Source organism: Lynx rufus, unplaced genomic scaffold (genome assembly GCF_022079265.1).
Source record: "Lynx rufus isolate CCGP_SWC_20201006 ecotype Redwood Valley unplaced genomic scaffold, mLynRuf1.p SCAF_3, whole genome shotgun sequence".
NCBI lineage: Eukaryota > Metazoa > Chordata > Mammalia > Carnivora > Felidae > Lynx > Lynx rufus.
This window is the reverse complement of record NW_025814845.1, coordinates 159728119-159743902: the sequence shown is the minus strand read 5'-3', so window position 1 is coordinate 159743902 and position 15784 is coordinate 159728119. Positions and strand designations below refer to the sequence as shown.

Sequence of the window (15784 nt, the reverse complement as noted above, 5' to 3'; positions counted from 1 at the left end):
TATTCAGCAAGTCTGTCTGTCAGAAGGAAGGAGAGATAAAGGTTTTCCCAAACAAACAAAAACTGAAGGAATTCATCACCACTAAACTAGCCCTACAAGAGATCCTAACGGGGACTCTGTGAGTGAAATGTTGCAAGGACCACAAAATACCAGAGACATCACTACAAGCATGAAAACTATAGATAACACAATGTCTCTAAACCCACATCTTTCAATAATAACATGAATGTACATGCCCTAAATGCTCCAACCGAAAGACATAGGGTATCAGAATGGATAAAAAAACAAGACCCATCTATCTGCTGTCTACAAGAGACTCATTTTAGACCTGAGGACACCTTCAGATTGAGAGTGAGGGGATGGAAAACTATCATGCCACTGGAAGTCAAAAGAAAGCTGGAGTAGCCATACTTATATCAGACAAACTAGACTTTAAATTAAAGGCTGTAACAAGAGATGAAGAAGGGCATTACATAATAATCACAGGGTCTATCCATCAGGAAGAGCTAACAATTATAAATGTCTATGCACCGAATATAGGAGCCCCCAAATATATAAAACAATTACTCACAAACATAAGCAACCTTATTGATAAGAATGTAGTAAATTGCAGGGGACTTTAACACCCCACTTACACAAATGGATAGATCATCTAGACACATGGTCAATAAAGTAACAAGGGCCCTGAATGATACATTGGATCAGATGCACTTGACAGATATATTTAGAACTCTGCATCCCAAAGCAACAGAATATACTTTCTTCTCGAGTGCACATGGAACATTCTCCAAGATAGATCACATACTGTGTCACAAAACAGCCCTTCATAGGTATACAAGAATTGAGATCATACCATGCAGGCTTTCAGACCACAATGCTATGAAACTTGAAATCAACCACAGGAAAAGGTCTGGAAAACCTCCAAAAGCATGTAAGTTAAAGAACACCCTTTTAAAGAATGAATGGGTCAACCGGGAATTTAGAGAAGAAATTAAAAATTATATGGAAATAAATGAAAATGAAAATACAACAATCCAAATGCTTTGGGATGCAGCAAAGGCAGTCCTGAGAGGAAAATACATTGCAATTCAGGCCTATCTCAAGAAACAAGAAAAATCCCAAATACAAAATCTAACAGCACACCTAAAGAAAATAGAAGCAGAACACCAAAGACACCCCAAACCCAGCAGAAGAGGAGAAATAAAGATCAGAGCAGAAATAAACAATATAGAATCTAAAAACACCTGTAGAGCAGATCAATGAAATCAAGAGTTGGTGCTTTGAAAAATAAACAAAATTGATAAACCTCTAGCCAGGCTTCTCAAAAAGAAAAGGGAGATGACCCAAATAGATAAAATCATGGAATAATCATGGAATTATTACAACCAATCCCTCATAAATACAAGCAGTTATCAAGGAATACTATGAAAAAGTATATGCCAACAAACTGGACAACCTGGAAGAAATGGACCAATTCCTAAGCACCACACACTTCCAAAACTCAAACAGGAAGAAATAGAAAACTTGAACAGACCCATAACCGGTGAAGAAATTGAATCAGTCATCAAAAATCTCCCAACAAATAAGAGTCCAGGACCAGATGGCTTCCCAGGGGAATTCTACCAGACATTTAAAGCAGAGATATTACTTATCCTCCTCAAGCCTTTCCAAAAAATAAAGGGAAGGAGAACTTCCAGACTCATTCTATGAAGCCAGCATTACTTTGATTCCTAAACCAGGTATAGACCCAGTAAAAAAAGAAAGCTACAGGCCAATATCCCTGATGAATATGGATGCAAAAATTCTCAACAAGGTACTAGCAAATGGAATGCAACAGCATAAAAAGAATTATTCACCATGATCAAGTGGGATTCATCCCTGGGCTGCAGGGCTGGTTCAACATTTGGAAATCAATCAGTGTGATACATCACATTAATAAAAGAAAAGCAAAGAACCATATGATCCTGTCAATCTATGCAGAAAAAGCATTTGACAAAATTCAGCAGCCTTTCTTAGCAAAAACTCTCAAGAAAGTCGGTATAGAAGGAACATACTTAATCATAAAAGCCATTTATGAAAAGCCCACAGCTAACATCATCCTCAGTGAGGAAAAACTGAGAGCTTTCTCCCTGAGATCGGGAACACGACAGGGATGTCCACTCTCACCGCTGTTTAACATAGTGTTGGAAGTTCTAGCATCAGCAATCAGAAAACAAAAGGAAATCAAAGGCATCAAAATTGGCAAAGATGAAGTTAAGCTTTCGCTTTTTGCAGATGACATGATAGTATACATGGAAAACCCTAAAGACTCCACCAAAAGTCTACTAGAACTGATACATGAATTCAGCAAAGTCGCAGGATACAAAATTAGTGTACAGAAATCAGTTGCATTATTATACACTAATAATGAAGCAACAGAAGGACAAACAAAGAAACTGATCCCATTCACAATTGCACCAAGAGTCATAAAATAGCTAGGAATAAACCTAACCAAAGATGTAAAAGATCTGTATGCTGAAAACTATAGAAAGCTTATGAAGGAAATTGAAGAAGATATAAAGAAATGGAAAAACATTCTGTGCTCATCGATTGGAAGAATAAATATTGTTAAAATGTCAATACAACCCAAAGCTATCTACACATTCAATGTAATCCCAACCATAATTGCACCAGCATTCATCTCGAAACTAGAACAAGCAATCCTAAGATTTGTATGGAACCACAAAAGACCCCGAATACCCTAAGTAATATTAAAGAAGACCAAAGCAGGAGGCATCACAATCCCAGACTTTAGCCTCTAGTACAAAGTTGTAATCATCAAGACATATATGTACCATATGTACCATGGCACAAAAACAGACACAAAGACCAATGGAATAGAATAGAGACTCCAGAGTTGGACCCACAAAAGTATGCCCAATTAATCTTTGACAAAGCAGTAAAGAATATCCAATAGAAAAAGGCAGTCTCTTTAACAAATGGTGCTGGGAGAACCAGACAGCAACATGCAGAAGAATAAAACTAGACCACTTTCTTACACCATTCACAAAAATAAACTCAAAATGGATGAAGCACCTGAATGTGAGACAGAAAACCATCAAAACCTTAGAGAGAAAGCAGGAAAAAACCTCTCTGTCCTCAGCCACAGAAATTTCTTACTTGACACATCCCCAAAGGCAAGGGAAGTAAAAGCAAAAATGAACTATTGGGACCTCATGAAAATAAAAAGCTTTTGCACTGCAAAGGAAACAATCAACAAAACTAAAAGGCAACCAATGGAATGGGAAAAGATAGTTGCAAATGACATATCGAACAAAGGGCTAGTATCCAAAATCTATAAAGAACTCACTAAACTCCACACCTGAAAAACAAATAATCCAGTGAAGAAATGGGCAGAAAACATGAATAGACACTTCTCTAAAGAAGACATCCAGATGGCCAACAGGCACATGAAAAGATGCTCAACGTCTCTCCTCATCAGGGAAATACAAATCAAAACCACACTCAGATACCACCTCATCCCTGTCAGAGTGGCTAAAATGAACAAACCAGGAGACTATAGATGCTGGAGAGGATGTGGAGAAACGGGAACCCTCTTGCACTGTTGGTGGGAATGCAAACTGGTGCAGCCACTCTGGAAAACAGTGTGGAGGTTCCTCAAAAAATTAAAAATAGATCTACCCTATGACCCAGCAATAACACTGTTAGGAATTTACCCAAGGAATACAGGAGTGCTGATGCATAGGGGTGCTTGTACCCCAGTATTTAGAGCAGCACTTTCAACAATAGCCAAATTATGGAAAGAGCCTAAATGTCCATCAACTGATGAATGGATAAAGAAATTGTGGTTTATATACACAATGGAATACTACGTGGCAATGAGAAAGAATGAAATATGGCCTTTTGTAGCAACGTGGATGAACTGGAGAGTGTGATGCTAAGTGAAATAAGCCATACAGAGAAAGACAGATACCATATGTTTTCACTCTTATGTGGATCCTGAGAAACTTAACAGAAGACCATGGGGCAGGGGAAGGAAAAAAAAAAGGTTAGAGAGGGAGGGAACCAAACAATAAGAGACTCTTAAAAACTGAGAACAAACTGAGGGTTGATGGGGGGTGGGAGGGAGGGGTGGGTGGATGATGAGTATTGAGGAGGGCACCTGTTGGGATGAGCACTGGGTGTTGTATGGAAACCAATTTGATTATAAAGCTCATATTACAAAAAGAAAAAAAGTAATAGTCCCAATTACAATTGCACTTTATAATTGGATACCTAGAAATAAACCTAACCAAAGTGGTAAAATACGTGTACTCTAAAAATTATAAAACATTGGGGCACCTGGGTGGCGCAGTCGGTTAAGCGTCCGACTTCAGCCAGGTCACGATCTCGCGGTCCGTGAGTTCGAGCCCCGCGTCAGGCTCTGGGCTGATGGCTCGGAGCCTGGAGCCTGTTTCTGATTCTGTGTCTCCCTCTCTCTCTGCCCCTCCCCCGTTCATGCTGTGTCTCTCTCTGTTCCAAAAATAAATAAACGTTGAAAAAAAAATTAAAAAAAAAATTATAAAACATTGACGAAAGAAAGTGAAGATGACACAAAGAAATAGAAAGACATTCCATGCTCATGGATTAGAAAAACAAATTTTGATAAAATGTTTAGACTAGCTAATGCAATCTACACATTTAATGCAATTTCTATCAAAATACCAACATTTTTCACAGAACTAGAACAAACAATCCTAAAATTTTTATGGAACCACAAAAGACCCCGAATAGTCAAAGCAAGTTTGAAAAACAAAGGGAAAGCTGGAGGCAGCACAAGTGCAGACTTCAAGTTATATTACAAACCTGTAATCATCAAAACAGTATGGTACTAGAACAAAAATAGATTCATAGAAAAATAGAACAGAATGGAAAACCAGAAATAAACCCACAATTGTATGGTCAATTAATCTTTTACAAAGGAGAGAAGAATATCCAATGGGAAAAAGACAGTCTCTTCAACAAATGGTGCTGGGAAAACTGGACAGCAACATGCAAAAGAATGAACTCAGGCCATTTTCTCACACCATACACAAAAATAAACTCAAAATGGATTCAGGATTTCAATGTGATACCTGAAACTATAACAATTCTAGAAAACAACAAAGGCAGAAATGTCTCTGATATCAGCCGTAGCAACATTTTTCTAGATATGTCTCTGAGACAAATGAAATAAAAGCAAAAATAAACTATTGGGACTATTTCAAAATAAAATGATCGTGCAAAGGAAACAATCAACAAAATTAAAAGGCAACCTACAGAATGGGAGAGGATATTTGCAAATGACATATCCAATAAAAGGGTTAGTATCTGTAATATATAAGGAACTTAAAATATTCAACACCCAAAAAACAAATAACCCAATTAAAAATCAGCAGAAGACATGGACAGCCCTATCTCTGACAAAGATATCCAGATGACCAACAGATACATGAAAAGATACATCACTCATTATCAGGAAAATGAAAATCAAAGCCACAGCAAAGTATCATCTCACACCTGTCAGAATGGCTAAAATCAAAAACAGAAGACACAATAAGTGTTGGTGAGAATATGGAGAAAAAGGAACTCTTGCAGTTTTAGTGGGAATACAAACTGGTGCAGCCGCTGAGGAAAACAGTATAGAGATTCCTCAGGAAGTTTAAACTAGAGCTATCCTATGATCCAGTAATTGCACTACTATTTACTCCCCAAAATACAAAAACACTAATTCAAAGAGACAATGCACCCCTAAATTTACAGCAGCAATATCCAAATAATGGAAGCAGACCAAGTTCCCCTTAATTGATGAATGGACAAAGAAGATGTGGTATAGTTATACAATGGAATATTATTTGGCCATAGAAAAGAGTGAAATCTTGCCATTTGCAATGGCATAGATGGAGCTAGAGTATATTATCCTAACTGAAATAAGTCAGAGAAGGACAAATGCCATATGATTTCACTCAGATGTAAAATTTTAGAAACAAACAAATGAGCAAAGGGGAAAAAAAGAGAGAGAGACAAACCAAAAAACAAACTCTTAACTATCGAGAATAAACTGATGGTTACAGAGGGGAAGTGGGTTGGGTGGAGGGGTCAGTGAAATAGGTGATGGGGATTAAAGAGTGTTCTTTCATGATGAGCACTGAGTGTTATGCAGAATTGATGAATCACTAAATTGTAAACTTGATACTAATAGAATACTGTATGTTAGCTATACTGCATTTAAAAATAAATTAACTTTTTAAAAACAAATGATTATAGAAACTTAAGACTAATTTCAAGAAAATATTTTTTAAAATCTGAATATAAAGATCCTCATCTCTTAAAAATTAATTATTAAATAGCTTTCCAAAAAGAGAATTCTAATTCCATATGGCTTCACTGGTGAATTTCTATCAGATAACTTGTGAAGAATTAATATCAATTTTGCCAAATTACTTTTAGGAAATTTTATGAGTCTAATGTTACCCTGATAATGAAACAAGTCAAAATAATTACAAGAGAAAACAACCTAAAGCCCAATATTCTTCATAAATATAGTGACATGTGTTAGGAGAGAAATCCAGCAACAAGTAGGACAAATGCATAAAAGGGATTATGCATCATATCGAAATGTGGTTCATCCTAGGAAGACAAGTTATTGCAACAATTGAAGATCAATAAAATGTATCAACTGAAACATATCAACGGAAAAAAGTAAAATCAACAATAACACATAAACATCTTAATATATAATGAAATCTATTCATGATTGGAACTCTGTCAAACAAAGGCTAAAAAACCAACTTCCTCAGTCTGATTAAAAGCCTCTATGAAAAACTTTCAGTTAACCTATTTAATGGTGAAAGATGAAAGATTTTGCCCTTAAATTAGAAGCACGACAAAAATAGCCACATGTTCCATTTCTATGTTACATTGCATTAGAGGTCCTTATCACTGTTGTAAGGCAAAAAATGGGAATTGAAAAAAATATAAATATTTTAAAAAAATGTAAAATCGTATATATAACATATCATTATATATGTATAAAATTCTAATAAAGCTAAATTAAAATCCCAGAACTAATAAATTAATTTAGCAAATCTTTAGTAAACAAATTCAATGTAATCAATAAAATTTCTATATACTTGTCACAAAAAAATTGGAAATTTTATAGTCATATAAAGAGGTGCAATTAGAAAGAATAGTAAATACCAATCTATTTACACCTAATAATTTCCCCGCAGGAAAAAAAATGGAAGAAACGTGCATTTTGAAGAATTCTACCCATGATGAGAATAATTCAGGCATCTCGACAAAATAAACTACTTTCAAAATTGAACAAAAAATGCTTTAACAATATTTAGGAGGAGGTGGAGGCTCCAAGGAGCTATTAATAGTTCAGATCTTCTAGTCCTTCCTATCATTTCCTCACCATTGTAAATCATAATAATCATTGCAGCTGGTATCACAAGCAATATATCATTATTTTAAAAACCATAATGCAATCAAAGATAAATATTTAATGGGCAATGTTCAGCATTATCAATATGAAGTACATACAATATCATCTGTCTTTAAGATGAACCAGAAAAACCAAAACAAAAAGGCATGAACCTGATTGCAGGAAATTTGAGACATGACACTAGGAAACAGGATTAAAGGAGTAGCAATCAAGAGAAAGAGAATGAGGAAAAATCAACATAAGTCTGTTGTATTGAGATAGGAATTGTGGCTCCAATCTGCTGGGACCACAAAGAAGTGTACAGAAGATTTAATGGGTTTGTCCTTAGAGGGTCAGGGAGCTGATGTTCCAATGAAGTGGTTGAAGCCTGCCCCACTAAAGAGGTGATTACCTTTATTTTAGGGCCTCTTTTGCCTAGGGAAGAAGCTGATTGGCATTCACGAATTTTAAAGTGTTGACTTGGTCATTGAGTGCTTCTTGTGGGACTTGAACCTAAGATAGATATAAAGATCTGCATACTTTGTGCTTACTTGCCTTCCTCTTCCCCACACTTTCTTGTCTCTAAATGTCCAAGCTTGTGGTATCCATATCCTTGACCAAATACTATTTGCCATTGCTGAGGCCATGTAGATCCCAACCTGTGGCACATCTCTAATACAAAATAGAAAGCTAAATGTATTTTATGCAAATATGCTCACTGTGAGGGTCTTAATCTAATTGGAGAATAGTATGCATAGTGATTTCTTTTTTTTCAAAAAAGGATTCCACCTAACATATTGAAAGGCCCTGTTCTTGAATTGAAATAAGACAGGTTTTTCTTCGTTTACAGACAGTTTTAGGGAACCCCCATGTGCCATTGATGTGAAATGATTGAGAAACATTGTTGCAATAGATATAGGTGACATGGAGCTCTGGGATTTCTACTCATATTGTTTACTTACACTGTCTGGATATTTTTAGTTAGCTACCAGATATGCTATTTTGGTCATTAGACAGATTAATAGGCCCACTATTTAATTATATAGACCTACCCCTCCCCCGTTCATGCTCTGTCTCTCTCTGTCCCAAAAATAAATAAACGTTGAAAAAAAAATAATTATATAGACCTGCAAATACCCAAATTATTGTGATAATAATCAATTTTAGTAACATACTCACTTACTGGTTTCTGTATGCATGCTCAACTCCACAAGGGTTCCGCTGCAAAGAACTCTAGGGGATGGCACTACATATCTTCTATGATACTTATCTGAAATTCCACATGGAACTAATCTAATCTATAATGAATATCTTTATTTTTTATTGTGTCTTAATGATCTTAAGTGCAAAAGAACAAACATCTTGCATCACAGCATGGATCTGCAGTGCCCTCTCTCTGCATAACTGTTATACCTCTCTATACCCATTAAAGTTATCCTTGTTGTCATCAAATCATGGATTGTTCCAGGTTCACAATCATTTCAAAAAGCTTTGTTTTCTATAGTCCCTTCTTATTTTTTGTTACAAATTTTTATTTAAATTCTAGTTACTTAGCATATAATGTAATATTGTTTTCAGGGTTAGAATTTAGTGATTCATCATGTACATATAATATCCAGTGCTCACAAGTGTCCTCCATAACACCCATCACCATTTTATCCACCCCCCTCCCCCACTCACCACTCCTCCAGCAAACCTCAGTTTGTTCTCTATAGTTAAGAGTCTGTTTTATGGTTTGCCTCTATTTTTTCCCCTATGGCCATCTGTTTTGTTTATTAAATTCCACATATGAGTGAAATCATATGGTATTTGTCTTTCTCTGACTGATTTATTTCATGTGGCATAATACATTCTAGCTCCATACACATAGTTGCAAATGGCAAGATTTTATTCTTTTTGTTTGCTGAATTACATTCCATTGTGTGTGTTTGTGTGTGTGTGTGTGTGTGTGTGTGTGTGTATACCACTGTGTATATATACCACATATTCTTTATCCATTCATTAGTCAATAGATATTTGGACTCTTCACATAATTTGACTATTGTTGATAATGCTCTTCTATAGCCTCTTCTGGGACAACTGTTTTCATGAGTGCCTGCCAAATCAGAGCCTCAAAAATTTGAGTAATCATTTCCTAGGAAATGATTGTGGAAGCAGAAGTTGGGGAATGGAGAGATTGTGATGTTATCAATTTTGCCGCTGTCAGCAATGGGGCTTGATTTTCTAAGACATATGAGAAGGAGAAAATGGTTATGAAAATTGTCCTTCAGAAAGATAAGAGGCTGGCTCTAGTCACTGACTGGATGATGGTTTCCCTAAATCCCCTACATGGTCCTAATTCTATAAAATCTCACCATTGTACTCTAAGAATAATGATGATAACAACAAATTCACTATGCCTTTGAGGCTTGGGAAGCATACTGCAAAAAGGCCTTCTCTAGTGAAAAGGAAAAAGCTGATTAACAGCATCTTTGAAATCAGGAGATGCCAAGAGTTCAGGCTAAGTGAGGGCAGAATGAAAGGGACACATGCAGATAAGTCCAAACTAATAAATCATTCTTGTACAGTGATCTCAAGCCTATATTTGGCTCACCAAATTATGCATTAGATTATAAAATTGCGCAAATGGCATAGCGATAAATCTAGAGTTAGAGCACATGACACAGCAATTGTCATATCAGGATACAAGTGACAGTGAGGTAGATATGCAGTGTGGGCATTGGAATACATATTTTGACTTGGGAATCATTGGACACAGCTTATATTTGACCATTATGAATTATTTTAGCAGCCTAGACTTTCTTAAACTAAGTACACCAGACTTATTTTTATATAAACTATGTAGGTAAAGCATGTAAAAGTAAAGCATCTTACATTGCTTCTGGGTTCATTATGCAGACAGCTCCTGAGCACTGGCATTTGTTAATGTCATCATAAGCTATTCCCATACTAAGGCTCAGTAATTGAGCTATAATAACTGCAAGTGATTCCAGACTTATGGTTCTGGGATGCTGGAAAAAAGAACATACATGTACATTTCAGAAGATAATCCATTTACCTAGGAAACAATGTAATTATTAAAAATAGTCAATAAAATTGAATAGCATCATCTAATATGATAACCACAGATGTGCCGTCTATATTGGTAACGTGTTACAGGTACCATTATTAATATAAGAAAAATATTGCCTCAGAAACTTATTAAGTATAATAACAATAGTTATAGTCATATTTATATTCACAAAATAAGATCTTTAGATACAAACATACAGTGTCAAATTATTAACCGGTTATGTTCACTTATATTTTAATTATTTGGGGATGATATTTTAGGTGAATCTTTCATACACTTAAAAAATCATAAATTAATCCATTAAATTAGGGTAAATAATGACTGATAATAAGAATGCTGACTTACCAAGTGTTTAAACTTTATTTTCAAAACTAAAATATCTTTATTATTTTTGTTTTTGCAAATGTAAGATGCTTATTATAGTATATTTTGACCGTACTAAAATGTATGAAGCTTGAGAAAAATCCAAAAATCACACTATCCTTTCAGATATATCTAACAGTATTTTGTTGAATATACTTCAAGATTGGTTTCTAGGAATAGATTTTGGTATCTTCTGTTTGTCTCTCTAAATCAACTTTCCAGCATGTTCCACCTTGCTCTCTAGCCCAGGAGGTGATACCAATGAATTATGTTAAAGGGTTTCTTTTACCTTGATTTTCTCTAAGAGGGGAACAGGCTGAGAAAAGAGCAAGGTATTTATTACCATCATCGCCACAGTGCCTATAACTGGATCCTTCAGTGGAGACAGCTACCTTCTGTCTGTGACCCTAGTAAAATGGCATTGCCCTTTCCTTCAAGTCTGGGTGACAGTTAAATTTTCGTGTCACTAGCCCTAAGTTCCTACCTCTTGTATACACATTGACAGATGTTCCTTTTAACAAATTACCACAGATGAATGTGCCACCCATGTTCAGAGAGAAAAAGGGAGGGGGAGAGATAATGGAGAAGAAATGGAAGGATTTTGTTAAATCTCAAGAATTTAAATAATAATTTTTATAAAAAATAACAGTACATTATATTATTACTGTAAATTTTCTTGTTTTATAAGATTTTCTTGTTTTTCTTGTTTTGGGATATTGTAGAAAAGGGTCTAGCAATTATTCAATCAATGTATCTTTACAACTGTTTCTTATTCTGTATCTGTCCTGTTCCCTGTTATCTTTCGTAGCTCGGTAAGATGAAAAAAATAATTTCCACAAATTTCACTTTAGTCATGTGTGTGAAAGCAGTCTCTTCTCCCCTCCCCATGCAACTGTTACTCTATTCTCTTTTTAATATATGTATTTTCCCCACCTCTGTCTGCATATATTTTAACCTTTCCTTTCAATGTGTGATAGGATCAGATACATGGTTTAGTTTTTGAGATGACCTTTCTTTACACTCCTGTTATGACAGTCTCACATTGGACTTCGAGTAGTCAGCTCAGGCTGACTATTACAAAATACCACAGATGTAGGTGACTTAATAACAAATTTATTTTCTTGTAGGTCTGAAGATTAGAAGTCCAAGATCAAAATACCAGCAGGGTTAGTTTCTGGTGAGGTTTCTTCCATGGCTGCCTTTTTGCATGTCTTTTCCTCTGTGTATGTACAGAGATCGGTATCTCTGGTGTCACTCCTCTTTTTATAAGAACACTATCTAATTAGGGATTCACACTTATGATCTCCTTTAATCTTAAATTATCTCCATAAATGTTAGCTCTCCCGATATAGTCACATGGGGTTAGGGCTCCAACATATGAACTTTAGGGGGTCACAATTAAGTCCATAACAGACCAGTCTGAAAAATTTGAAAAATGTATGGAAGGGAGTGTGAGAATTTCCTACAGAATATTTTTATGATTACTTCTGTTTTTAAAATAAAGTAATAGAAGGAAAATTACATTTAACATTGGAGTCTTAAAAAATATTTTAGGAAAAAAAATTACAACTACGCAGAAAAGTTTCTTTTTGCAAATAATACTTGCTTAGGGCACTTGTAAACTAATATTAACAGTAGCTGACATTTATTAAGGCTTCTCATGTGCCAATCACTAGACTGAAAAAATCTGCAGGCAAGTAGATATTGAGACTTTCTTTATTGCGAAATATGTGATTACTTTCTACAAATGTGCCTGCTACTTATGCTTTTGTAAAATCTTCTAGTTTCTAACTTTAGGAATCAAGATTCTATATATGTCTTTTAGATAAAGCTCACTAATATTGTTCAAATCTTCTAAATTTTGCTCTGAAAAATTACTTGTTCAAATACAATGTATTTGAGCTAATAGCTCTTTCGGTGTTTGCTTTGTATGTTTTATAAGTATTTAGTTAAGTACATATGATTTCAGGTTTATTATATAAGGTTAGTAAAATTTTATTTCATCCTAAATAATGAATCCCTTAAAATTCATATCTATTTCACTTGGAGAATATTTTGATGCTTCATATTAATGATCATACATTAATTTTTGGCATGATATTCTGTACTTTGTACTTTTTAGGGTTAGATTTTCTGGCACATATGGGTTTGAAACATAAAAGAGAAAACAATCTGATCATTTTTATTTTTAATACTTGAAACTAAAATATTTTTAATCTCTTTTGGTTATTGCCTTTTCAAAATTAATAACATTTTATTTTGTGTAATGGTTTCATACTGAGTGTACAAATCTTAGGTGCCTTGATGAAGTTATATGTACATATACACATATGTATATACAGAATATTTATTGGGGCGCCTGGGTGGCTCAGTCGGTTGAGCGTGTCTGACTTCGGCTCAGGTGATGATGTCACAGTTGGTGAGTTCAAGCCGCACGTTGGGCTCTGTGCTGACAGCTCGAGGCCTGGAGCCTGCTTCACATTCTGTGTCTTGTCTCTTTGTCCCTCCCCCATTTGTGCTCTGTCTCTCTCTGTCTCTCAAAAATAAATAAATGTGATAAAAAAATTAGAATATTTATTTGTATATATATATACACATTCATATATAGTTTTTATACATATTATATGTGCATATGCATATGTATGCATATTTATGAAGTATGCATGTGTTACATACCTGCATAATTATTATCCTGTACAAGGTACAGAATGTTTTTATTACTCAGGAAGTTTTCCCCAGCAAGCTTCCAGGCATTACCTCCCTACCAAATGTAACTTCTATTCTGACTTTTAATACTTTGGCTTACCTTTAGCTACACTTTAGCTTCACAAAAATGGCATCATGAAATAAATGTTCTTTTGTTTCGGGCTTCTTTTGCTCAACCTAGTTTTTGAGATCCGTCAATACGGAGTACAACAGTAGTTCTTTTTATTGCTTACATTACCACACATGTCTATCCATTTCACGGATAAGATGACTCAGTATTGTTAAAATGTCAATTTCCCTCAAATTGACCTAGGGATTTAAATCAAAAACTAATAGAAATCCAAGAATTTTTTGTTGAAATTGACAAGCTGATTTTAAAACAGAAATGCAGAGAACTTAAGATACCTAAATTAGTCTGAAGAAGGAGTTGTAGGGTTCATACAACCATTGCTGATTATATGTTATAAAACTATAGTTATTAAGATAATATGGTATTGGTGGAAAAATAGAAATTTGATCATTTTTAAAAATCCAGAAAGAGACTAGGAATATGATGATCTGATTTTTAAAAATTTTTTTTTCAACGTTTTTTATTTATTTTTGGGACAGAGAGAGACAGAGCATGAACGGGGGAGGGGCAGAGAGAGAGGGAGACACAGAATCGGAAACAGGCTCCAGGCTCTGAGCCGTCAGCCCAGAGCCTGACGCGGGGCTCGAACTCACGGATCGTGAGATCGTGACCTGGCTGAAGTCGGACGCTTAACCGACTGCGCCACCCAGGCGCCCCGATGATCTGATTTTTATAACAAAGGTACCACTCTAATTCCTTAAGAAAAATAACCTGTTTAATAAGTGCCATGAAGTGATTGCTTATTTACTGTGAGTAAATAATCCCGACACCTAACTCACACCAAATTATTTTAATGTTGTTTATATGGATCTATAGTTGAAAATTAACAACACGTTTGAATTAGAAAATATAAATTATTGGCTTCAAGACCTTAGAGTGGACAAAACTTTCTTGAAGGTGTTCTTTTTAGTGTGCTGAAAGTTTTATCTCTTTTTTTGTCATAAATGAGTTCGAACTTTACCAAATGTTTTCTCTGCATCTATTATTTCTTTTAGAATGGTAGATTATGATTGATTTTCAAACGTAAAATTAACTTGCATTCCTGGAATAGTTCCTACTTGACTCATGCTGTGTTATTCTTCTGATACATTGCAGAATTCTCTTTGTTAACATAGCATTGGCATAAATGTCAATTCCTACAACAAGCTAAGAAACAGCCTTTCCTTTTATATTCTCTACAAGAATTTGTTGTACATTGGTACTAAAACCTTTGGAGGCATAACATCCTTCAAGGAGACAATCTGATCCTGGAGTTTCCGGTGTTGGCTGACTTTTTAGTATTATTTAAGATTCAATTACTCCAAGGGGCCCTGGAAGGCTCAGGGGTTAAGCGTCCAACTTCCATGCAGGTCGTGATCTCACAGTTGGGGAGTTGGAGCACCACATTGCTTTGGATCCTCTGCCTCTTTCTCTACCCTTCACCTGCTTGCACGAGTGCATACACAGGCTCTTTCTCTCTCTCAAAAATAAATAAATATTTTAAAAAGATTCAATTATTCCAATAGGTCAATGGCTATCCAGGCTTTCTTTCCTATTCATGTGATAGATTTTATTATTCATGACATTTATCAATTTCATCTAAATTTACTGCCATACATTAGTTGAGGATATGCTTTGTTTTGTTTTTAATATGTGTAGGATCTGTGGTTATGGTGTCCCTTTTTCTCAACAAATGTTTTGATAACTTGCTCTTTATTGAGGTAGGATACAGTTTTGTTTGGGACTTATACATTTTATTTATCATCTCAAACAGATGACTTTGTGCTTTGGTGATTTTCCCCATGATATACATGTTTTGTATTTTTCACTGGTAGAAATATTATTTTTTTTTTTTACTTCCTTGGTTCTAGGGTCTTTTACTTTGACTTGCAACTACATGTTTTTTTGAAATTGGACTTAGATTATCTATATTTAAATTTATTTTAATTTGTATGATTAAAGCTACAGAGTCTCAGTTCTGTTTTTTTCTGGCATAACAGGAATTTAGGTATGCTGTATTTTTAGTATCATTTAGTTCAAAATGAGTTCTGATTTCTTATGTTTTATTTACAAGTGTTTAGAGATT

The 15784-nt window shown here is 35.0% G+C and overlaps 1 protein-coding gene across 1 annotated transcript in view; it reads right to left on the bottom strand.

Annotated features, from left to right (window-relative positions):
- The window catches only part of ADAM2 (ADAM metallopeptidase domain 2), a 140936-nt gene that overhangs the window by 57090 nt on the left and 68062 nt on the right, over positions 1-15784 (bottom strand). Inside the window, exon 11 of the mRNA XM_047092421.1 lies at positions 10322-10458. Within this exon, the coding sequence (XP_046948377.1) occupies positions 10322-10458 (137 nt within the window). The remainder of the gene's footprint in view (positions 1-10321; positions 10459-15784) is intronic.